The sequence below is a fragment of the Diceros bicornis genome, chromosome 6, assembly GCF_020826845.1.
Source record: "Diceros bicornis minor isolate mBicDic1 chromosome 6, mDicBic1.mat.cur, whole genome shotgun sequence".
Classification (NCBI taxonomy): Eukaryota; Metazoa; Chordata; class Mammalia; order Perissodactyla; family Rhinocerotidae; genus Diceros; species Diceros bicornis.
In genome coordinates this window covers 74339304-74365809 of record NC_080745.1, presented here as the reverse complement: position 1 = coordinate 74365809, position 26506 = coordinate 74339304, and the positions used below count along the sequence as shown (strand labels likewise).

Sequence of the window (26506 nt, the reverse complement as noted above, 5' to 3'; positions counted from 1 at the left end):
ATGAATATTTTGTCCACAAGCAAAGAGATCACAACACAATTAATTAAAACCGTTAGCAGAATTGTGCATCACATCTTTACGAAATACAAATAAACAGAAATGCCTTTATATTTCAAAACTATTGGTTTTTATACTAAGTCAGAAAAATCATTCCACTGAAATATCCTGGAAATTGTGCTCATGTAGGTTTTCAATAGTAGAGCACAGTGAGACAAAGAGCTTAGTGGCTCTGGATCCAGACTGCTGCTCGAGTTCAAATCCTAGTTCTGCCACTCATCAGATGTGTGCTCTGGACAAGTTGCTCAAATTCTCTACATAAGTTATTTCATCTATAAAACTGAGATAACAGTATCTTCCCAATAAAGCTGTTAAAAACAGCTGAGTTAATATATGTGAAACACTTAGGATAGCATCTGTCACATAAAAGGGCTAAATAAATGTTCTCATTTTATATATATATATATATATACACACACACACACATTAGATATTCAGGAAAATATTTTTTCAGATAAAATTTATTATCCCTTTTTTCTCTCTTCTAAACTGTTAGAACAAGATTTTTAGAATTTTTAAATTAGAAAATATATCCTACATATAGAAAAATGCAATAAATATGTTAAGCTTAAAATAATTACAAAGAGAGCACCAATATAACCAACTATGCAGGACAAGAAACAGAACACTGCTAACACCTGGAGGCCATAAGTGTGCCCCTTTCCTAATCACATGGTGGTTACCTCCAGCGGTGGAGGTGACCACTAACTATTACAACTTTTGTGATAATCACTTCTTTCTACTTCTTTCTAGTTCTGTCATCTAAATTTAGTTTTGTTTATGTAGTGCAAAGGGAACTACACTTCAGACATTCTTTTATGTCTTGCTTAATTTACGTATCACATTTGTGACAATTTTTCCTCCCCAAAACTTCACAGATAATTTGTAGATTTAAAAAAAAGGTGGTCCCTTTAAGGGAGCTTATAAGATTCTCACTGTTCCATTTAAATTGTTGATCATTCTCACAGGGTTTCAGATCTAACCTCAGAGGATAGTACAATAGTTGCTACTACCATCAACATTCTGAAGCCAAATACCTCAAAGCAATTACATTTTTTTCAAGAAGGGTGTCTGAGGAATATTTTTAATCAATTTAAAATAAAAGCATATCACCTAGTAACAAAGGCAATATTATGCTTTCAGAGCCTATCATCTTGCTAGGCATTCTTTATTTAATTCATAAACCATTTAAAAAGTATATTCAGAAAACTTAAAAATATTCACTTCAAATGACAGTTCCTCAGGAAATTCTACCCCAACTACCTAACCTTAATTAATTTTGTCACCCTGGGACACACTCTCCAAGTAACCTGCACTTACGTATTTCAACACTTTGCACATTTGCAGTAATTTGTTTCATGTCTTGGCTGTGACCTGTCTTTCTTCCCATCCCTATCCAGCACCAGCTACGCTCTATGGGAAGAAAGCATGTTTATCGCACAGATCAGTGAATCCCAAAGTACACTGCCTGTGCACTATCATGTGCTAAACATGAGAAAAAGTAACTTCATGAAAAGAGAGAGACCTTAACACACATCAACTCACATTGGTTTCAGGATAAGCAGTATCCCTGACATCTAACTTGTTAAGAGGCAGAAAAGTGACCTCTCCAGGAAGATTCATCTTATTGAACTCCATCAAAATCTTCGTGCTGACTTCATCTGAATCAACAATATGATAAAATAACCTACATGTAAACAGAACAAGACATTTTTATTGCTAGACTTTAAAGTGCTATAAAACATCTAAGCCATTTACTTTTTTTCTATGCAACCCAATTTGTATTGCGGGAGGGACTACTTAGAAAATTCCAATGGAGAGAGGGAGAGAGAAAGACCCAAACGGGAAAGTTTTAGCTTCTACAATCAGGAACAAACACTTAGCATCTACATCTTTAATTAGAAAATTAAATCAGTAACTGGGATAAAAGAAGATAATGGGAGATATATTGCACTAAAACTACAAAAAGCTGTTTCTTAGGTTATTCTTATTCTCTCTTCCCTTTAAAAACTCAAAATATCAAGCAAAAAAATCTCACCTGTTTCCAGCAGTGACTTCTACGCATGTGTAAAAAGCAGGCTCACATTCAAAGTTATTCATCACGATGCCATGATAGCCATTTTGAACATGCTGGTTGATTCCTTTTCGACGAAAGTGGTCTAGCACTTTGTTTATGCTATCTATTCCATTTAAAATGGCCTGTTAAATTGTTAGAAGTGAAAAACATGAAAATACTATTAATAGCACTCCTGCTGGTAAGAAGTGAACCCATTACTCTATACATTAGAAAACATACCAGAGATTAAACTAAACTCCCTCCCCAACATCACCCCCTTGAAATATGCCAACTACATGCAACACCTTACATTATGGGTTCTGTTCTATGACACTAGCATTAAAAAATGGGCTCTTCATCTAAAAGTCAAAAGTGCTACCATTAATAGTATGGGTGGTAGGAAGGCTGCTTAGACAATACCTATTGTTTCATATTTATAGGACAAGTGATTTGCACCCTACTCTCTTATTTATTACCTGGAACCAAATCACTTACAGCTTGAAAGCTAATAAATTCTCGTGTAATAATAAGTGACTCAATGTAAACTGAGGTAATGAAAAGAAACTGCCTACCTTTCCTGTTGCTGCTCTAAGAAGTTGCTGTTTCTTTTCAAGATCTTCTCTTTTAGCAGCTAGTGCCTGCTGTTCTGCATTCTCCTCTCTCCACAAGTAACTAATCAATAAAAATTAGACTGTCTTTAATTTTAAAAGCATTAAGAAAATGCACCAATAGTATACAATTTAGCATAAAATACTGAAATCAAACTTGAATAGTTAATTTACAACTGAAAGACCATTTAACAGCCAGTAACTAGCATTACTCAAAAAAATTAAGGCATATTTTAGTCTGTACTAACTTTCTTTCACTTTGTAATTCATCTTTCTTATTTTTTACTTCATAGTATTTTCTGTCCAGTTCTTCTACTCGAGCTTTGACTTCATTAAGATCCTGATCTAGTTTCTATGGAAACAAAAATAATTCAAATTTAGTCAATTTCATGCAAACTAATCCAGTGACAGAAAGCAGATCAGTTGTTGCCAGGGGATGGGGGAGGGAGGCAGAGGAGAGGGAGGGAGCAATTACCAAAGCGTATGGGAAACATTTTGGGGTGATAAATAGGCTCTTTACCTTAACTGTGGTGATGACTTTAGAGGTGTATACATATGTGAAAACTTATCAAATTGATACATTTTAAGTTTGTGCAATTTATTATATGTAAATTATACCTCAAGGAAGCTGTTAAAAAATCCAATTTCATTTTTAAAAAACTGTCTAGACAAAAGAGAACATCTTCAGGAAACAGCAACCATAAAATAAATTATTCTAGAAAACATTGCTAAAATGAAATTAATTTGTTCATTAGTGATCTAAACCTTACTTCTATAATACATACTCCAGAATTTTAGAAGAAAAAAATACATTCATAAAGTCTCAAAACTGCAGTGCATATGCTTCACACTGCCCTCTCTACACACATACACCAGAACACAGATTTAGAATTATACTCTTTTGTGTAACGCAATTGGCACTGTAAAATCATCTCCATTCAGTATAAAAGACAGACTTCACCTTCATAGGCGGTCATTTTGACCGTAAGGTGTGGCTGAAACACTGGAAAACAATAAACTCTAAGCTTTAGAAAGAATGAATAAAAACTCTCACTGGAAAAATCTTGGTTTATTACCAGACTCTTTCAAAAAGAGCATCTGCTGAGGTTGATGTTTCCATAAACTCAAGACAAAAAGCATTTTATTTCAAGAAAGTACATGTAGCTATCACAGCTGAAACTAAACTAACCAATTTCCAAATAAGTGACTACCTGGATCAACCTGTATTTTCTGCTCCCTCCATAAAATATCCTGACCAAAGCCCAAAGCACATCGGACTCTCAAGGCCAGTAGGCTGCTGTCTATTACTCCTGGTCACTTTTCCTAGCAGTTGAGTTGTTTATGGTTACAGAGTCAGTTGTGTTTGCTCCCCACTACGTTTCTGTTTTTTGTTTTGGCTGTGGGTGATTACATTAAATATTAAATACACTGAGAATCTGAGTACAAAGGAAAGAGTTGTTTCTTTACAAACATGATTTAGTTTTGGACACATGCAAAGGTGAGTCACTAAAAATTGAATTAAATGGGCAAATCAACTGTAAAAGACTAGAGAGAAACAATTATATAATATATAATACACAAACATGTATATTAATTATATAATACGTACTTTATAACAAAATACAGTAATTCAAAATGTCAAGTCACAAAAAGTCAAGGAAACACTGAGGAACTGGTCCAAATTAAAGGAGTAACAGAAATATGACAACTAAATGTAATATATGATCCTAGATTGAATCCTGAATTCTGTTTCTCACCCAACTTTAAGAAGAAAAGCATTTACATGTGTGGCTAAGGAGAAAGTCCCCTGAGAACTCCAATCACTACTCACACTCAAAAGAAATACCTTGGGCTCTATTATCAAAAGAGTAGTACACACTCTGGTGGGGGATGTTATTAATGGGGGAGGTTATGCATGTGTGGGGCAGGGGGTATATGGAAAATCTCTACCTTCCTCTCCATTTTGCTGTGAACCCACAACACAACTGGTCTAAAGAAATACAGTCTTAAAATAAAAAAAAAGATTGGGATGTAAACATACATTTATCTGTTTAAAATAAAATATAGTCACGCTTCGCTTAACAACAGGAATATGTTCTGACAAATGTGTCATTAGGTGATTCTGTCATTATGTGAACATCATAGATTGTACTTACACAAACCTAGATGGTACAGCGCACTACACACCTAAGCTGTATGGTACTAATCTTATGGGACCACTGTTGTGTATGCAGTTCGTCGTCACCAAAATGTTATGTGGCATATAACTGTACTTAAGATATATATAAATACCTGTATGTTTATATGTGTGTAAATAATACACATAAATATTATAATATATAAAATAAGCATACATATATACATACATATATTAAGATTTTATGCTTTTAGTGACTTTTTTTGATAAACCAAGCAATCACCAACTGGTGCAGATCTCATGGGATGAGAGGGTTCCTTCCATGTATGTTCATATATACCTTCCTCACTCTATATCCGTCCTACACACTTCGTCTCATCACTTCTATCATCCTGCAATCACCTATACATAGCCACACATATCAAGCATTTCTCTCTCCTTTCTCATTTTACATATATGATCTTTCTTACTGTGGAAGTGATGATTTTATCTTCTACTTCGATTTTTAGGGAAATACTAGCTAAACAAGCATAGCAAATAATGTATAGCTAAATATGCACAGTAAATAATGCATAGTAATAATTTACATGAATAAATAAATGTAAAAAACATTTCATTTAGAAAATGTTATAAAATCACCATTGCTTTAACCAAGAAAGAATATATTCTGTAGTAAGTTATTAAACCAACAGAAAATCACATTAGAATAAAAAATAGAAAAATTTTAAATGTTACTATAAAGTTATGTTTTAGACCTGTACATCATGTTAAAATCAAGGGTAGTTCAGATACATTCTACCAAGTCATAAAAATGTATTTTAAAGTATACTCAATCTACACGGACACTCACTGACAGGGAAAAAAATCTTCCTTAAAAAAGAGAACTACTGAGCCAGCCCTTACAGCCTAGTGGTTAAAGTTCGGGGCACACCGCTTTGGCAGCCTGGGTTTGGTGCCTGGGTGTGGAACTGTACCACTTGTCTGTTAGTAGCTATGCTGTGGCAGTGGCTCACATAGAAGAACTAGATTATACAACTATGTACTGGGGCTTTTGCAGGGGTTGGGGGGGAAGAAGACAGGAAGATTGGCATTACATGTTAGCTCAGGGAGAATCTTTCCCAGGAAACAAAACAAAAAAAGGACCAGGGGCTGGCCTGGTGGCGTAGTGGTTAAGTTCTTGCATTCTGCTTCAGCAGCCCGGGGTTCGAGGGGTCGGATCCCGGGTGTGGACCTACGCACCGCTCATCAAGCTATCCTATGGCGGCATCCCACGTACAAAATAGAGGCAGATTGGCACAGATGTTAGCTCAGGGCTAATCTTTCTCAAGTAAAAAGAGGAAGATGGGCAACAGATGTTAGCTCAGGGTCAGTCTTCCTCCCCCAACAAAAAAAAACCAGTTCTTTAAAAAAAAAAAAAAACTACCATACGTGTAATATTAAATTGTGCTGGTCTTTTCAAATAAGTACTTCTCTTGCATATTTTAAGAGGAGCATGTAAAGCATTTAAAAATGAAATTTAAAGAAACAGGTAAAACTGTACATGTTTATTTCTTCGGAAAGATTTTCACCAAGGAGCTCTAAAAGTTCTTACGTTATACTGCTCCAGATTTTTCTCTTTATTTGCCTCAGTATCCTCCAAATCCTTATGTATGGCAGCAATCTGTCTTTTCTTGTCATTAATAGCCTGATCTAAAGACTTGAGTTCCTTTTTAATCCACTTATCCCTTTCTTCTTTTGATGTAAACTGGCTTCCTCGACCCTGCTTTGCATAAAGATCCGTTCTCTCCTGGGTAGCTTGGGCCAATCTACACAAGACAGAAGAGAATGGATTGAAAAGAACAGGAAATAACCAAGTTTAATTGCAATCACTACGTCAAGAGTACATAGAGACAACAGCCATTTTTTAAATTCCATAAAAAAGAATTAAACATACAAGGCAACTGATATCTAATAGAGCTCCTTGGACTAGTTCTATATAATATTAATTTAACTTAGAAATCACAGTTCAAGTCAGGTAAAATAGCCCATACCCTAAGGATTTCAGGCAGACAATGTCTTCACTCCAGGTCTGGGTTAGTCAGTAAATTAAGAGACAGTACTAGTATCCCATCTCAGGAATTTTCAAAAATGGTCCAACTAAATTTAACTATATAAACATTTTCAACTCCTTACAATAAAATACATTATAAAGGTTAAAAGGCAAGAGAGACAGAAAATATTTGCAGCATATAGAACAAATACCAGTGCTCAGGTTACATAAAACAACCCTATAACACAGTAAGAAAATAAATTTTAAAAATATGAGCAAAGGCAATTCACTAAGACAAATGTAAGTGGCATAAAAACATGATAATGCACAAAATGGTGAATTCAGCAAACACTGGCAAGTCCAATCTACAGATAAATACTAAAATGTCTAGATATTAAAATAGCATTAAGGGGCGTCCCAGTGGCGCAAGCAGTTAAGCGCTCTCACTCTCCTGCGGCGGCCCGGGGTTCCTCTTCAGGGCCACTCTTCCTCAAGAAAAAAAACGGGGGGGAGGATTGGCATCGGATGTTAGCTCAGGGCTTGTCCTCCTCACACACACAAAAAATAATAAAATAAAATAGCATTAAGCAGAAAAAAGAAAGTAGCAGGATGATACATACAGTAAGATGTCATTTCGGTAAAAGAACAAACATCATGTGTGTTTTCAAAAGCCCAATAATATCTAGCTACGTTGTCATAGGCAAGTTATTTAACCTCCCAGAGCCTCAAGTATGTTACATTTAAAGTGGGGGTAATGTGCATCTCCTAGGGCTTTTGAGTAGAAAAAATGTAGGCAATATGTGTACAATAACACTTGGCCAACAGTAGTTGTTTACCATTGGCTATTGCTTTGAAACAGGCATTTAAATTTTGCCCTTACTTACTGTGCCTTAATCCACAACTATTAGGTTCAAAAGAGGAATTAAGTAGAAAGTTAAAAGTATTGGTGAAAAAATTCCAGACCTAGCAATTCCTCGTTCTTCTTTTTCTTTTACACTGTTGAATTTAGGTTCTGTTTCTGCCAGTTCTTTCTGCTTTTCCTCTATTTTTTCAAGCAGCTTCTGCCTCTCTTTCAATAAGCGTTTCTGTAAATAAAGCAAGACAAGTAAAAATGCAATCTACTTAAAAATTTTTGCTTTATTTATCATCTAGCATAAAATGCTTTCTCATGAAAAAAATTCCTAAGAGAAATGATCCTGCAATATAAAACTAATTTTTAAATGCAAGAAATAAAGCGATAGTACTGAGTTGCTACTTTAGTGCATATTATTTTAATGTGCCAAATCTTTTACAGAAATTCAAGTAGGCACTCTGTCACAGAAGGCCTGTCTTCTGCAGTTCCTACTCAACTTAATGTTTACACCTTTCATTTTCAGCATTTAACTTACCCTCTGTTCACTATTGCCTGCCAGTTCATCTTGTAAATCCTTGGCTTTAAGCTCCAACTTAGTCCTCTGCTTGATCTGTTCTTGTCTTTCGGCACTGAGCTGCTCCTTTTCTTCTTTCATAGCTGAAATTTTTGTTTTCAGTTCTCTAACTTGGCGCTCGATATCCTATTGAAAAAGTATTCAACAGAAATGAGTCAGGCAACTAAAAGTACAACAGCAGAATTATGACACCATTAGTTTTGTCCCTTCTTTTTCTTTCACTTACACTTTCAGTACTACTCTGTCATTCCAATATGCAATCCCAGTGACACCCACTTAAAGTTACTATTCTGTAATTCTGGTACAAAACGGTTTACTGTGGTCAAAAAATATGAGTTAACCTAAGCCTAGTTTATAACCTTACCTCCATTTTATCTCTCGCATCCTGCTGGGCATCTCTTAATTGTCTGGATTTTTCTCCACTAGTCTCGCGCTTAGCAGAAAGCTGGAAAAAAAACCAAGCCACGATTTCTAACTCATTTTGTATTTGTTTAATATTTCATAACATCTAGTAAAACTTTTAAATATCTGCCAAAATAAAAAGTAATCATTCACTTAAAATTTTTACTGGTTTTCTTTAAATAGAATACTCCTTTAATTTTAAGCATTACCTAAAACAAATTTTTTTTTTTTTTTTTTTTTGGTGAGGAAGATTAGCCCTGAGCTAACATCTGTTGCCAATCCTCCTCTTTTTGCTCAGGAAGATTGGCCCTGGGCTAACATCTGTGCCCATCTTCCTCTACTTTATATGTGGGACGCCTGCCACAGCGTGGCTTGGTTAAGTGGTGTGTGGGTCTGAGCCCGGGATCCGAACCTATGAAACCAGGGCCCCCAAAGTGGAGTGTGCGAACTTAACCACTACGCCACCAGGCAGGCCCCTAAAACAAATTTTTGTACAGGATATCAGCGATACTAATTACAAGGTACATTTTAAAAAGCCAAGAAAAAAATTCATGAAGCTCTAAAAGTGGCTTCCTCTCGTCCTGGTCTGCCTGACATCAGCACCTGATTAAATTTCAGATATAACAACAGCAAGGACCACACAGTTCTAGGCATTGTCCTTGGAGTAAACTGAAAGAACAAATTTGGTGACTAACAAATTCATTAAGTTTAAAAATTTTTAAGTTTCCAGTTAAAAATCATTGAAAAGTAAAAATATAGCATGTGTTTCACTTATTTGTAAAAATAAAATTAATCTGAATTTAAGTGGCAAAGGGAAATATTTTACCTCATCAAGTTTAGCACGAGTCTCGTTAAGTTCCTGATTGTAAATGGTATATTCCAGGGCTCGTCTCATTTTATCCCACTTCTGATACTGAGCTAGTTCTTCCTTTTCTTCCTCTAACGTATGTAATCTCTCTTCAATGTATTTTAACAACTCATTGATTTTTTCCCGTTTGCCCTCTTAAAAAAAAATGGGAGGGGTGAAGGAATTGAATAAAATTTTTATGTAATATCATTTCTCAAATATACTATGAGTTAAACTTAATCTTAAGAACTATAGCATTATTTAATATTATGTGGTAACCAAATCTAAGATACTAAAATGGCAATTAAGATGCTTTATTATGAAAAGCATCACAGAACAAACTTACACATGGTGACATTTATTCTCATATTACATGTGGTAAAGGCCTCAGTTTAAGCTTCCTTTAAAAGCCAGTGTGCCTTCGCAAAATACTAAAAAAACCATACTAGCATCTCTGGTGTCACTGATACTCAATTTTCATAATAGCATTATCTACAGCTGCCATATATTGAATACCTACTATATTCCAATCATGGTGCTACTTTGCTCCTCCCTCCTCTACTTACCACCACAACCTATGAAAAAGGATTTTACAGATGGAGAAGCTTTGGATCAGAGAGATAAAGTCTAAAGTCACAATGTCAGTTAATTATTAGTCTGATTTTGAAGCCAGGACTATCTGACTCTAAGCCACGACAGGACACAGCACTTGAAAGGCAAAGTAGGGTTTCCACAGTAAATGTACTCATGAAAATCCTAAGTTCAAAGTTTTACATTTACTTGCTCCTTAACAACTTAAAATCTAATGCCAACTGATACTCCAGCAATTTTTTTTTGAGGAATGCATCCAAATTTCTCATCCTCACTAACAATGATGAGGATGTTAGAGGCACAAAGTAGTTGACCTACAAAGGCACTATTATCACACAGGAGCAATTCTTTATTCAAAGAGAGAAATTACTGGAAATCTCAAAACTTAAATTGCCTTAAACCAACTTTCTCTCCCTTCAGTACCTAAGCAAATCATCATACAATATATACCTGAGAATAGATATAACTTGTTTCAACTATCATAACACAATAAAAAGTTCACAACAAAAAGAAGGAAGAATCACATTTATTTTACCTGTTTCTTTCATTAAAGAGATGCTTTCTTCTTTTCGTTCATCATATACTCTAGTACCAGCTACTTCTCTTAATAGCTTCAGTCTCTGAGAATCTGGTGCTGTTGCCATCTGGTTGATCTAAAAATTTTGGAAAAATAATTATTACATAGTTACAGACTGCTCTTTAAAAACTTTACCTTGAGGGGCTGCCCGGTGGCGCAGCGGTTAAGTGCACGTGCTCCGCTGCGGCGGCCCGGGGTTCGCAGGTTCGGATCCTGGGCGCACACCGACGCACCGCTTGTTAAGCCATGCTGTGGCAGTGTCCCATATAAAGTAGAGGAAGATGGGCACAGATGTTAGCCCAGGGCCAGTCTTCCTCAAGAAAAAAGGGGAGGATTGGCATCGGATGTTAGCTCAGGGCTAGTCCTCCTCACAAAAAAAACACAAAAAAACACTTTACCTTGAAAGAGTATTCACTTGCTAAGTTTTCAGTAGAGTATGAGTTGACTAACGTAATTTGTGTGGTACATATACCTACACACTTGTTATCTCCTTTACTTAAATGAAATGTACCCAATGAAAATCCAAATACAATTGATACATTCATAGATCTAATTTATGAATAAGACTCTCTAAATTACAAATGAAGGAAGAATATCCCACTACCGTTTTCTCTTAGTCAATATGATAAGTTATAAAACATGAAGTCCACTCTAAAAGAACAAGATATTTTTACAAGGGGAAACTATCACCTTACATTTTTTAAAAACTATGATACTATTAAAAGTATAAGAATGGCATGCTTTAAATATAGATAGACAAATATAAAGCATACAGGACTGGGGTGAAGCCAACGCTCTTTTAGATGAGGTAGTTATGAACGGCTTATATGAAATGACATGTGAGAGGAAATTGAAATGAACGGGCCTATGTTGTATGTGTGCAGGGAAGACTCAGAAAACTGCTCTTTCAAATCTGCCTCCTTTTAAAGAAATTTCTCTCTTGTAAAGACAATCTTTTCAAAAACCTGTTCTTCTGGTACCACATTTCCCAAAAGTGAAAAGCCATACTCTTCCAACTTCTTCTGAATGCTAACTTTACAACACATATCTAAAAAAGCCTCCAATATGAAATAAGTGGAGGGCCAGCTGCGTGGCTTAGCGGTTAAGTGCACGCGCTCCGCTGCTGGCGGCCTGGGTTCGGATCCTGGGCGCGCACCGACGCACCGCTTCTCCGGCCACGCTGAGGCCGCGTCCCACATACAGCAACTAGAAGGATGTGCAACTATGACATACAACTATCTACTGGGGCTTTGGGGGAAAAAAATAAATAAATAAAATTATGAAATAAGTGGACATTTTTAAAGAATTCTCCTCTAGTCCAAAATAACACTACAGAAAAGTATTAGGACATTTCAGGGTACACTGTAATAAAAAGTTATGTTAGACATGGTTTAAAGTATATGAGGAAACTAGAACAATCAGCTAAAGTTTATAGCCACTAAAAACTATAAAGAATATAATCTCTATAATGGAAAATAATACATAGCATTATGGTAGAACGTCTGGTAATATAAGCTTTTTAGCATTTTAATTCTGTGACATACTAACATAGAGTATGAATTTTAGAAAGTAATTTTTTCAAATGTGATTTTCATAGAATTTCTATATTCTTAAATATGATCACTGTAACTTTCACAAACGAAAAATGTCTTTCAGTACAGTGTACCTTAGCGATACAGGTGAAATACTTCTCACTTACATCACATTATGCACTGGATCTATTTTGTATTTTATGGCCATATAAAAGGTAATACTAACTTCCATAAAAAATAAACCAATGAAAACAGAAGACAATAAGGTCCATTTTCACTTCAACTTAACCACTAGAATCACTGAACCAAATTCATCATTCAAGGGAATATACTCAGAAAACAAATTCTTATAAAAAAGGGACATACAATTTTTTTACCTTTCCTTGTTTAACAATGTAATAAGGATTGCTTCGAGAAAAACCAGCACTTTCAAGGAGATTCATCACATCATTTTTCCTGTTGATAAACATTGAAAAATTCTTTTTCAGGTAACAATCCAACAATAAGCAAAGAATGAAGAGACTAACTCCTGGGTTAAGGAGCACGAGGGAGTACAGAACGGTCATTAAACCACCTGTTTTATCAGCCTCAGAGAATCTTCTGGTTCTTATGCTTATGCTTTAATACTGATTTGTTAAACATAAGGCAAACATACCTCACATATGAGGCAAGTAAAAGAACACTTTTACCCTTTTGTAAAGAAATTATAAACGTAAAGAAAATGCTTACGTGACCATTTTCTTGTCTAAGAAATACTGATCCTTTTTGGCACCAATAACTCTTCGAAGTGAAACTTCCTCTTTATCGATCTAAGAAAAAACGTAAAAGCCCAAAGGTAATTTCATAGTGAAAGAAGAAAACATTTTAGTTAATGAGGTCATTTTAGAGTTCTTAACCATAACAATTATTTTGAAATTTCAATTATCTCACTAAAGATATGCTATGAATATTCAATTCTTATGACAAAGACTTTTTTCCCACAACAGCTTGCACATTCTCATTTGTTTACCAGAATGTTCATTATAATTTTAAGAAAAAATTAGTATGTAAACTATATTTTAAGCATAAACTAAATTATAAAAGCTTAAGTACAGCTACAAATAAATGTTTCAAAGCAAGAAAAAAAATCAGCTGCATGAATTAAATTCTCAACATCATTACTGAAAACAAAAAGCAGTTTACTCACTGGCAACCGGTTGTCCGAATTGTCAAAAATAATCTCCACAAAAGCAGAAATAACACGAGGACCAGTACCCTCCTAAAACATGAGAAAATAAATTTGTCATTTAAGCGGTATTTTCATATTCCTTAAATATTTTTAAAGTTTAGTGCATGGTAACAAGCCTGACTCAATAATGTCAATCAGACTAGTATATACCTCTTTTGCCAAAAGGCAAAAGACACTGGATTAGGATGATAATACTTCTCAACCAAACAGCTTTTGATTCTGAATTAAAAAATGAGAATTACACAAGAGATGTCAAAGTTAGATATACTTAGGCCTTGTTGTGAAGACCACTTTATTAGAGCACAAGACGCCATAGCCACCTAATTCTACCTATTTGCTAATATCTAAAACACTTTGAGGCTTCTCTCTTACAGACTCATCTTAATGCTGGAAAGGGAACTTTAACAAATCATATGATAGTTACTGGAACTCTGTTTTTAGGAAACATTTCATTTGAGCTGCTCTATGTAGTTTTAAATCTGCTATGAAAACACACACATTTAACGTGTCATATTTAGACCAATTTATAAATTTCATAAAATTTCAAAATTCATAAATTTAGACCAATTTATGACCTAGTCCAGATAGTTTCCAGATTCTGAAAACTGTTATTATGTGATGGCACAATACAATGAAGAAACGATACCTAAAGAGGTTATTTTTTTAATGCCAATCTGAGAAACCTAAAAGAGATTTTTCTTTAGAGAATCAGTCCTGATTACTGCGCTAAAAATTCCAATTTAAGAGGGGAAAACAAAGGTAACAGTTAAAAAAAAAAACAAAACTTTCTAAGTGTGAGACTGTTGGGATACTGATTATAAGCATAAAACTAATTCTAAGCATACTCAAACCAGAAAGATAAATTATATTATTTTATAATTGCCTTTTATAATTTTTATTCTAAAGTTTCTTTATTTAATTATTCATAATTATCTAACAAAAAATTCTAACAGGGGCTGGCCCCATGGCATAGTGATTAAGTGCATGCACTCTGCTGCTGGCGGCCCGGGGTTCGGATCCCGGGCGTGCAACAACGCACTGTTTGTCAGGCCATGCTGTAGTGGCGTCCCACATAAAGTGGAGGAAGATCAGCACAGATGTTAGCTCAGTGCCAGTCTTCCTCAGCAAAAAGAGGAGGATTGGCACGGATGTTAGCTCAGGGCTGATCTTCCTCACAATAAATAAATAAATAAATAAGTAAATAAAATAAAAAAATAAAAATCTTAAAAAAAAAAGAACAATTCTCATTATTATAAATGAAATTTTCCAATCTTTCATATTGGAAGATGCTACCATTTAAGAACAAATACGGCTAAAAATAACAACTTGTACGTTATTAATTTGCAATGGTTGCTTTGAATATTCCCCATTAACTTCTGGTTCTTAGTCTCAAAGTTCCTAATCCCCCACCTCAAACTCTTCTTTCTCCTCGGCAAACCTGCTTCCAGAGCCTTATCAGATCATACCCTTAATAAAGAATTTATATTGGAGCCGGCCCGGTGGCGCAGGCGGTTAAGTGAGCACGTGCTCTGCTGCGGCGGCCCGGGGTTTGCCGGTTCTGATCCCCGGTGCACACCGAGGCACTGCTTGTCGAGCCATGCTGTGGCGGCGTCCCATATAAAGTAGAGGAAGATGGGCACGGATGTTAGCTCAGGGCCAGTCTTCCTCAGAAAAAAGAGGAGGATTGGCATCGGATGATAGCTCAGGGCTGATCTTCCTCACAAAAAGGAAGAAAAAAAAAAAAGAATTTAGGGCCGGCCCCATGGCTTAGCAGTTAAGTGCGCGTGCTCCGCTGCTGGCGGCCCAGGTTCGGATCCCGGGCGCGCACCAACGCACCGCTTCTCCGGCCACAGCAACTAGAAGGATGTGCAGCTATGACATACAACTATCTACTGGGGCTTTGGGGGGAAAAATAAATAAAATCTTAAAAAAAAAAAAAAATTTATATGGAAGACATATCCATCTAGAGGCATATCCTACAATTTGCTTACCATTATATAAAAATTAGGCCTTTATCCTGCATTAAATATAGTAGGTTAAATTTCACAACAGAATAACACACTTAAGAGATAGACTGTCATGTTCACAAAAGATATGAAACTTGAACAAATGATTTTGTTTACCAGGATTGACAATGTATTTTTAAAAATATATAATATCAAAATGTCTTAAAGCAGTCGCACTCACATGCAACAAAGCCAATCGCTGTTCTGGACGAAGATGACTAAACTCATCACTGAGAACAAACTGTATTGCTAGAAATACAAAAACATAACTATTAGTACAGTCTAAAAAAGGATTTATGCCTTATTCATAACTTTCCATACCTTTACAGAATACAGTGTATCAGAATACAGTCTTCATTAACAATGCAGATAGAGTGGATTACCTGTTTCATAGAAACAAAAGGGATGCAGAAAATCTGCCTGTACATCAGACTAATTAGCTAGGAAATGCTGATACAAGAAAAACATTAAGAAGTTTTCACTGAAGCATTTAAGGTGAGAAAATAGAAACACTGAGGTACAGGAAGAAACAAGCAGAACTAAGGTCTAACTCTTGATCAAAGTATACACTAACTGGTGACGTATTTGCTTTTACCCACTAGACATAACTGATATAAATTAAGTCTTTATCAAAAGAAATAGAGCTAAGTAGGAAATAGAGGGAAACGCTTCAGATTCCCCCCACCACTGCATTGCTTGCACTGTCCTTATCTTCTCTAAGAAGCCATTCCTACTTCCAAATAGAGTGCCTAACTAGACCACCCTGCCCTAGAAATGGAACTCCTTAGTCAGCTGTCCTGTTCCCGTCCACCCAAGAGACCTCTGACGTTCTAAAATAGTGAGTGTGTGTGTGTGAATGTGTAGGCTGAGAATGGAGGTGGGGATCTGCTGTCTTCGATAATCACCTTGGGCGTGGTGAATTTAAACTGCCCTCATCCTCCTGGAGATTATTAAATACTCATTCCCACTCCCATCCTACTCTCTCACCATCACCAGATTACAACCACTGATAGGTTATAGAATACCCTTTAGATTTGTGAGCTCAGAAGGCATAGAACCTTTGCTCTTACTAAACCCTCCTTTTCCTCAAGCACTACTCAACTAAGAGGTTCAAAATTTTTTCAACTTAGTCTGGTACAATCCAATTCTGTTAAAATGTTTTTTCTCCCCAAAGGATTTGTTAACAAGGCATTACTATACTTAAATGTATTTTATCTTTAGAGAGAATTTTAAAGCTCTATTTACTATCTTCAAACTGACAATAATCTTTGCTGAGTCTATGAAGTTTTTTATACCTTCTATCCTTTATAAAAATAATTGGTTTAGAAAACATTTTCTTAAAGATGAAATAGAAAGATAAGTCATTTTCCAAAACAGTATTAACTATTATGAATTTATATACATTATATATGTGTATTTACGACATTTATATACTGCCCTCAAGTTTAAAAAGCAATTCCATACAAATTGTCTCATTTGATTCTCACAACCCATCTAAGACAGGCAGGACAAACTTCTCCATTTCTGAAGTAAAAAGAGTAATTTGAGAGGTTAAGTGTTTTGCCCAGTCTCACACAGCTAATTAATCAGTAGGTATAGAGAACTCAGATCCTTACATTCCAAACCCTCTACACTAAAGTGCAACCTTGTATAAAGAAGTATTTATTGCGTTTCATGCAGACATAACCTCCCAAAACCAATTTTTTAAATAAACTACTTTAAGATACCTAGGTCTTAATACATTTAGAATTCAAAAAACAGTACCTACCATAAAAAAAGTTACTTTTTCCAGATCCATTTCTGCCCACTACAAAATATCAAAAAGTACATGTTATTTTGTATAAAAACCTATATAATTAAAGCTTTACTGAAAGTATTTGAAAATTTACAAATCCAATTTTCTAACATATCTTAATATTTGAAATTAAATACAACAGAACAGTGGACAAAAAAAAAATCAATAGCCTTCATCACCAAATGAGTACAATTTTTGTACAGACTTCAGTTTTTTTCTTAAAAGAAATTTATTTCATGCTGATTCTTTTGCTCTTCCAAGTAGTTTAAAATTAAAAGGAATAACTAAATATACTAGCTGGCTTTCATAATTTATAATCATTACAATGGACATGTAATTCTATCTTAATTGTATATAAAAGTATTTTCAACAATTTAAAGACTTACATATTGCTAAAATTTTAAAATACTTAAATAACCATTTTAAATTCTCACTATTTGCATGTTAAACTACTTATGATCAGCCCTATATATCATGTAGAGTCTCATAAAAATCACAAAAGTATCGACAACTACAAGGCACTTGTTTTTACTACCTGAATTCAGAAATAAGCAATTCTATACATAAAAGGATATTAAATGTTTCAGATTTAATGAATTCATTTGAGATTTTTTGTTTAGCAAAATTTTCATTGTTAAAAGTTATGAATAACTATGCCAAGCTTGACGAAAATATCCTGAACAAATTAGCCCCAGAGTTATCACCTTTAATGCAAAGTAAATCCTAAAGAGATTGCTTGTTATGCCAGAAAGTAATGAGGTGCCTTTAAAAAAACGGCATATAATAGACACAGAGACCAGCTTGAAGGGGGCTTCCACTGGCTAAATCTAGGACAATTTAAGCACTAAAATAATTAGATGAATTATAAATTAGTGCTGGAGGGGAATAATCCAGGAGTCCATACCGATAATAAAAAGACAAATAAGTAGCTAAGGAGGGAGGGCTCTTGCTTACAGTAGAATATCAAGTGGTAAATATGAAAGCAGTGCTAGAAATGGAAAATTATCATTTTGTAACCATCAGAATAAAGGTAAGAATTATCAATGGATGCTAATTCTAGGGGGAAATTGTGATAAGGAGAACAATATTTGCATGGTCCAAGAGTGTCTTTCCATCCCTATATTATTTATTAGTTGCAAGGGAAAAAACTGGACACCACCTTGACTGGGTGATCAAAAGTAACACCATCACCAGGCCGACCTGGTGGCGCAGTGGTTAAGTGCACATGCTCTGCTTTGGTGGCCTGAGGGTTTGCAGGTTCAGATCCCGGGCACGCACCGACACACTGCTTGTCAAGCCATGCTGTGGCGGTGTCCCTTATAAAGTAGAGGAAGATGGGCACGGTGTTAGCCCAGGGCCAATCTTCCTCAGAAAAAAAGAAGAGGATTGGCATCAGATGTTAGCTCAGGGCTGATCTTCCTCAGCAAAAAAAAAAAAAAAACAAAAAAAAAACCCAACATCATTAGCTCCAACACATGCATAACTGGTATTATTCAATTAAGAGAACAAAACAAGCAAAACAGAACATTTCAAAATTACAAAAAAAGAAAATGGTCCTAAAATAAATGAAAAATTGCATTTGCTGATTAAACTTGTACAATATTTCCCACAGAAGTAATTATGCAGACTAATCAATACAAAGTAAAAAAAAAAAAAAAAAAAGTAACAACATCAATAAGAGGTAGATGGACCTCATGTACCTCCAAATGTAATACCCTGAGAATGAAACATCTTTTATGTAATATTTTTCAAAAACAACATTATAAAAGACAAAGGCTGTGGAAATGATCCAGATTAAAGGAGACTAAAAAGACATGTCAACTAAACGCAGTACCTGATCCTAAACTAGATCCTGTACTGGAAGGGGAAAAAATACTATAAAGAACATTTCTGGGTCAATCAGTATAACTGGAAAATGAATAGCAGATTATTGCTAAATTTACTAAAGTTGATAACTGTACTGTGATTACGTAAAAGAATACCTTTATTCTTAGAAAGTACACATTGAAGTCAGAGGTAAAGAACCATGATGTACATAACTTACTCTAAGAAAAACTGTGAGAATGAGTGCAAACGATAAAGTGGGGAAAATGTTAATAGGTAGACCTGGGGCGGGCCTGGTGGCTTAGCGGTTAAGTGCGTGCGCTCCGCTACTGGCAGCTCGGGTTCGGATCCCGGGCGCGCACCGACGCACCGCTTCTCCGGCCATGCTGAGGCCGCGTCCCACATACAGCAACTAGAAGGATGTGCAACTATGACATACAACTATCTACTGGGGCTTTGGGGGAAAAAAAAAGGAGGAGGATTGGCAACAGATGTTAGCTCAGAGCCAGTCTTCCTCAGCAAAAAGAGGAGGATTAGCATGGATGTTAGCTCAGGGCTGATCTTCCTCACAAAAAAAAAAAAAAAAAAGAAAAACAAAAAATAGGTAGATCTGGGTAAAGGATATATGAGTATTCTTAGCATTGTTCTTATTGATGCAACTTTTCTGTAAACTTTCTGTAAATTTGAAATTATCTCTAAATAAAATTTTAAAAAGGTAATTTCTCATTAAAAGAATTACATAAATAGTTCAAACCATAATTCATTCAAAATAACTGAAAAATTTAAAATTTCCCTTTAAGAATTATTCCTACCCATAAAGTGGAGCACTATATAGCAATTCTAAGGATGTTGAACATTTACTGACAACGAAAGATTCAAGTTTATTCTGAAGGAGGAAAAAATAGCAAATAACGAACAGATTACACTACAAACCCATTTTTATTTAACAAGAGGTAACATAGATGTACACAAACACTGGAAGTGTATTGAGATAGATCCAGTTCATATGTGCCCCCAGATTCACCTATCCCAGGCCTTGACTGCCTTTTAATAGAGAAGCTCAGTCTCCCCACACCTCAGGTTGTTTTAGCCTACCCCAGGGCTGTATTCAGGTCAGGTCTGTGAAAACCCAAAGGAGGCTATCGTTCCCCAACTACTTCAGAAGGGTTAATCCCCAGAGTAACACAATCCAAAACCATAGGGGAATTAATGCCCTATGTGGTAAATTTTGACCAATGAGAGACAAAGAGCCAGCAGACAAAACCCTCTCCATTCCTCTCCCATCTGATCTTTCCAAGGTATGGTGGGTTCACAAAGTCTGTCTGCAAGTTATCCAGTGTGACCGCAAACCAGCTGTGTCTTCTTCATAAAGCTATGACCAGCGTCCCCCCTCACTCTTATCCTCAGACTGCACCCTCCCATTAAAGCCTTAGTAGCTAAGTAGACCTCAGGTTCTGTTTTCTAGGAAACCATGGCTAATAAAAGTATAGACTGTTAATATTAAGAATGGCTATCTCTGGGTAGAAAGATTATAGTTTATTTTTTTTACTTTTAGCTTTTCCATAATGTTCTATAATTAACATATATTTCTTTTATTACAAGGCTACATAAAAGGTAACCTTAAAAAGGTACATGCTTGGGCCGGCCCCGTGGCTTAGCGGTTAAGTGCGCGCGCTCCGCTGCTGGCGGCCCGGGTTCGGATCCTGGGCGCGCACTGACGCACCGCTTCTCCAGCCAAGCTGAGGCAGCGTTCCACATACAGCAACTAGAAGGATGTGCAGCTATGACATACAACTATCTACTGGGGCTTTGGGGGAAAAAGGAGGAGGATTGGCAATAGATGTTAGCTCAGAGCCGGTCTTCCACAGCAAAAAAAGGAGGATTAGCGTGGATGTTAGCTCAGGACTGATCTTCCTCACAAAACAAAAAATCAAAAAAAAAAAAAAAAAAAGGTACATGCTTTGTTCATTCAAACATCGTTCAAATATCCAAACATCAGCACAAGGGATATTTGCCTCCAAATTTTGTTTTTTTAAGGGTCAAAATCATTAAACAATCAAAGTGGTATGCTTTCATAGGATACTTTTAGGGTCAACAGCAGTCTATACCACTTTTGGTCTTTTTTACAATATTAAAGTACCTGTTTTTAAAACACGTTAAACCAACAAAATCATATTATGTTTTGTTTTTCAGTTAAAATAAACAAAAGAAAGAACACTTAGATCATTTCCTTTGTAACTGTGACTATTAACAATCCTAATGTTGCAATCAAAGTAGTAAAACAGTTGTTTGATAATAGCTACAACAAAAATACTTGATGCCCTATAGACATAATTTAATCATCATAGGCAATAATGGTCATCATTTTACAGCTCATTTATAAAAATCACACAATTGATTTATTTATCTACTTTTAACTTGTAAGTTAAAGAAATAACATATATCTAGTAATTATTCATTTTTCTCCATTTCTAAAGATTTTGATTGATGAAAATCAGAAGGCACTTGCAATCAAAATGTAAGTAAAATCCCAGTACAATCAAGCTACCTTACAGCAAACCACTTCAATTAACAAGTCTTCAGTAGGTATAGCAGGGGGAAAAAGTATGTCTTCTTTACTCCCAACTACAAGGTTGCAGTTGATGTATTAAGGGCAGGTTTTTCCTGCCCTCAATTTTTAAAATTTATCATGTATTACTTTATTTCAAAATAAAGAAAAGTATGATTCTCCCATGTTCTCTGGGAACATCAGCATTCATTCTGATTTCTATATGAATCTCACCTCACCCCATACTATGGACTAAATTGCGTCCTTCTCAAATTCTTATGTTGAGGCCCTAATGCCCAATGTGATGCTTTTTTGGAAATGGGGGTCTTAGGGAGGTAATTAGGATTAGATGAGGCCATGAGGGTGGGGCCTTCATAATGGGATTAGTGCTCTATAAAGAAGAGAGACTCAAACAAAGGAGGTCACGTAAGCATGGAGGCCTCTAGAATGTGACCATGCTGGCATCCTGATCACGGACCTGAGTCTCCAAAACAGTGAGAAAATAACCCTGTTGTTTAAGCCATTCAATCTACATTTTGTTAAGGCAGACTTAGCAGACTAATATACCAATATACTCCGTAAGGAGGACACTGTGTAGCAGAAGTCTAACTATGTCAATAGCACATTCTATGTTTTTCTGGTGTCTAGAAGCACTCATTTCATCTATTCTTTAAAAATTCAGCAGAACATCAGCAAACACTTTCAGTGGCTGTATCAACAAAATGGAATATTATCATCTGAAGAACCTACAGACTAAATACTGTATTGTAGGGTAATCACCATTAGCCCTTTATCCTCACACATTCGCTTTCTCCTTTAATCTTTCCACCAGCCCTATGAGGTAGGTACCATTATTGCCACCTTACAAATGAGAAAACTGAAGCCCCTCAGGGAGTAAAGTTTAAAACAGAATACATGCCAGAACTGGTATTTGAACTGCATTCTGTTATGGTTCCCAAGTTTATGCTCTTCCCAAGCTGCATGGTCTGTCCTTAGACATTATAACTGGAAAAAAAAATCTAAGAGCAATCTAATTTGTGAATAAAGAACGGTCATCTATGAAATAAGGCAATAGCGAGCATTTCAACTAGGAAATGACATATCAAGAACAATAGCTCAAATGCTAAATTTAGTGTCATTCACTATAAACTTAAAGCTATTAAAACACACTACACACAGACAACGCTATCCAAATAAAAATGAGTAACTTAAGATGGTCTTACCCAAGACAATGTATTTTATACATTAAAATACATCTTTTAGGGGCCGGCCCCGTGCGTAGTGGTTAAGTGCGCATGCTCCGCTGCTGGCGGCCTCGGGTTTGAATCCAGGGCACACACTGACACACGGCTTGTCAGGCCATGCTGTGGTGGGGTCCCATATAAAGTAGAGGAAGATGGGCATGAATGTTAGCCCATGGCCAATCTTCCTCAGCAAAAAGAGGAGGATTGGCATGGATGTTAGCTCAGGGCTGATCTTCCTCACAGAAAGAAAAAAAAAAAATACATGTTTTATACAGGTGTATTTTATACATTTTTAAATGTATAAAATAAGCAATTCATCAGTGCAGATAAGACAGAAATTATTTCATATAGAAAAATATACATAAATTTATGTAATATTCAAAGACAACCCTTGTCTCCTTAAACCTAGATATAGGCAGAATTTAAATGGCTGTAGAGATAGAAATGGGATCTACTAAACCATGAACACTTACCAATAACATTATGTTTTGAACTGAAGGGATCTACAATTGTTTGATCTCTGTAACTTCGAAAACCCTGGATAATAACCTAATAAATAAAAGAGGCATTTTTCAGAACACAAAGAAAAAACTTTTTAAACTAACATTTTTCTTTTGCACTTCTTCCCTTTCTTTGTTTCCCATTTAATGCAAGGTAGAAAACTTTCAATTTCATATAAGAAAAACTCATTTTGGAAAGTGGTGATTAAAAATCTTCTAAAAACAGCCCGTTTATCAGTAACCATAGCCAGCGCTGCTTTTTTAGGAGTTATAATTAGTAACCCGTTACGGAACTCTCAAAATCCAGTCCACTGTATGAGGCTGGTTGGAACACTAAACACTGCAGTCCTAGAGTACAAGTCTAGCAAGTAGGCGGACTGGCCCCAGCTTTCCTGCCTCCAGGAGCAGTGGGCGCTCCTTTCAAGCAGACACAAGGGCCGGCCAAAAAGAGGAGACGTTCCAGGATGGAGGAGAGGCCAACATCTCCAACAGAGACTCTTTTCCAAAAGGGTGCGAACGGCTCATCTTGGTGGAGGACTCCAGCGCGGGAAGCCCATTTTGACAAAAGTAAACAACTGAACCAGGAGGCGCTACCCACTCTGCAAGGAGGAGGATCCCTTCCCTTTCCCTTCTCCCGTGAATCCAGGAGATGAAAGGCCGGTTAGGCTGACATCCCAGCCTGTGCCCCCAGGGGCGCCCCCGGGCCGGGGCGACCACCTCTGCACACACCCCGCCCGCCAATGACCCGCGCGGGGCTATCCCCGCAGGACAGCAGCTTCTCGCCCGCCTGGCCGCCACCGTCCCCGACGAGGTCCCCCGCCAGCTCCGGGCCCTCGGCCCGCACGCCGGCCTCTCCCGACCCCAGCCCACCTGCGAAGGCCGGGTCCCTCCAAAGGGCCCGCGCCGCCCGCCGCTCCGCACCCCTCGGAGCTCCTGCGCCCCTCAGACGAGCGCTGTGCGGGGAAGCCCGGGCTGCAGAGGGGCGCCCCAATTCTCAGCAGCCCCCGCGCTCGCGGGGGGGGCCTCTCCCACCCCCTCATCCCCGTGCGGCCCCGAGTCCACCCTCCCTGGAGAGGGGAGAGGCTACGGGTAGCGCCGCAACACCCCCGCCGCAAGGAACGGTCCTCACGGGTGGGAAGGACGCCTAGGCCTCACCTGCTTTATGTACATGGTTCCGCGCCCCTGGCTGGGGAGAAGGCCTTGCCCCCTGACAAACGCAGCAGGGCGGTCAGGCGAGGCGCCAACGCGACCCCTCCCCCAGAGAGCCGCTCGCTCCCCTTCAGCCAAACAAAATGGCGGCGCCCGTGGAGGCGGAGCCCGCGCCTCGGACGGAACCACCCTCGCGGGCCCCACAGAGCGTAGGGGGAGTCAGGGTCGAGTCTGCTCTTCTTTTGGACAAAAGGAGGCTTCTACGGCGTCCTTAGGTGGATTTCATTTGATTCCTTAGTTTGTAGCTGAACCTTGCCTGAGACTTCGTCGGAAGCCTCACTCTGAAAGGCCTCGATTGTGAGGTTGGCCCGTGTTCCCTCCGAGCGCGGAGCCAATGGTTGCGTCCACAAGGGGGGAAAGGTTGGCGCCAAAGCCGAGGGTGAGAGTCGCAGAGCCAGTAGCGGAGCGGGGCGCTGCCCACGTGGTCTCGGGCTTTATAAAAAGGCGGACTCGGCGCGGGAGGCGTCTGTCCCTGACCCCACAGAGTTGAGTGACGGCTGGAGTTCGGTGGTCGGAGTCCTTGCCGCTCCATTATTCTTTCTCGCTCTAGGCACTTTTATATCTTATAAACTTACAATGGCCCCCACTGGCTCCAGACCACCCACTCGCAGGACAGCCCCGAAGGGACTTAACGCTCGAAAATTTGTTTTAATAATGTGATGATTAATAACCCGGGAGCTGTTATTCCTCTTCCCTTTGCCATAAATCTAGGCAGACTTGGACAATGGCAACAAAAAGAGATTTAGATAAGATTAAAGCTCCTTTTTTTTTTTTTTTAAACAACCTGAAAGATATTAGGTGGTAGTGGCAACACTAGGTGTATCTGATCTGTATCAGTTTTAGGGGAAAATTATTTGGTTAGAAATTGGATCCCTGGGTCGCTGTAAAATTATCTGCTGCTCAGCAGCCACTCAAGTCGGTCGGTCCTCGCTGCCCCTCCCGCTGTCGGGGACAGTTCCAGCCCTAATATTTCAAGATTGAACTATCTTTAATAGCCTCCTAACTTCAAACCTGTCAGCACCCCTCGGTGCTGGCAGAGTCCTTTATCAAGCCCCGATCAAATCCTATCCAGCCCTTGGCTTAAAAAATATCTCTTTAAAATAAACATTTCTCCAGTATTAGCGTCTCTACACTGTCAATTTCTAACTGTGGGATTGCAGGCATATATGAATATTTAAAGTTTTAAGCCTCCATTTCCTGGGCTATAAAATGAGGATAAAACCACTTCATGTTTAGAATTAAAAACAGGATGTATAAAATAATCCTATTTACCTAAATTATATAGATATGTAGATGAAAGGATGTTTGTCACAGTGATGAGATTTTTATTCCTTAGACTTTCCATGTTAAATGAATCTTATACAATTAGTTTATATAATTTATTCAGGCAGAAAAAATAAATATGAGTGAAAACTTAAAATATAAAAAGGTGATTTTGAGAATTTAACATACTTGTCTTATTTATATTTGTGTATTTATTGTCTTTTTCTGCTACAACATAAATCCAAGAGAGAAGGGCCTTTATCTTCTTCCTGCTGTTTCTTTAGTAACTTGTTCCTAGAAAGTACTCATAAATACTTATGAATGAAAACTGTAGGAAAGCAAATTACCTACCACAGAGCCTGGCTCATTTATGCCAGCTCTTGGTATTTCAAGGCTCCACATGACCCCATGCTACCCACCTCCCATCCCCATGGCAGCATCATTCTCCCCTGGGAAGCATTTAACAGTACATCACACGGATCTCCTTTAGCAGGGAGGACAGGTTCAACAAACCCATGCACTATCTGGCGGCAAAGGGACATTCCCAAATGAAATCGACTCCATGAAGCAGACAACTACACAATGCCTACTTGCTCATAGTCAAGCAGGTGAGAACTGCAGGCTCT

General features: G+C 37.4%; 1 protein-coding gene across 1 annotated transcript in view; it reads right to left on the bottom strand.

Annotated features, from left to right (window-relative positions):
- SMC3 (structural maintenance of chromosomes 3) overlaps positions 1-24669 on the bottom strand; it is a 35011-nt gene extending 10342 nt beyond the window's left edge. The window contains exons 1-17 of the mRNA XM_058543971.1: positions 24564-24669; positions 23382-23457; positions 17266-17304; positions 15679-15746; positions 13450-13521; positions 12993-13072; positions 12641-12719; positions 10690-10807; positions 9543-9718; positions 8679-8759; positions 8276-8440; positions 7851-7972; positions 6450-6663; positions 2970-3073; positions 2686-2785; positions 2096-2256; positions 1603-1744 (exon numbers count right to left, since the gene is read on the bottom strand). Of these exons, the coding sequence (XP_058399954.1) occupies positions 1603-1744; positions 2096-2256; positions 2686-2785; positions 2970-3073; positions 6450-6663; positions 7851-7972; positions 8276-8440; positions 8679-8759; positions 9543-9718; positions 10690-10807; positions 12641-12719; positions 12993-13072; positions 13450-13521; positions 15679-15746; positions 17266-17304; positions 23382-23457; positions 24564-24578 (1812 nt within the window). The 5' untranslated portion in view covers positions 24579-24669. The remainder of the gene's footprint in view (positions 1-1602; positions 1745-2095; positions 2257-2685; positions 2786-2969; positions 3074-6449; positions 6664-7850; positions 7973-8275; positions 8441-8678; positions 8760-9542; positions 9719-10689; positions 10808-12640; positions 12720-12992; positions 13073-13449; positions 13522-15678; positions 15747-17265; positions 17305-23381; positions 23458-24563) is intronic.
- Positions 24670-26506: the final 1837 nt, after the last annotated feature.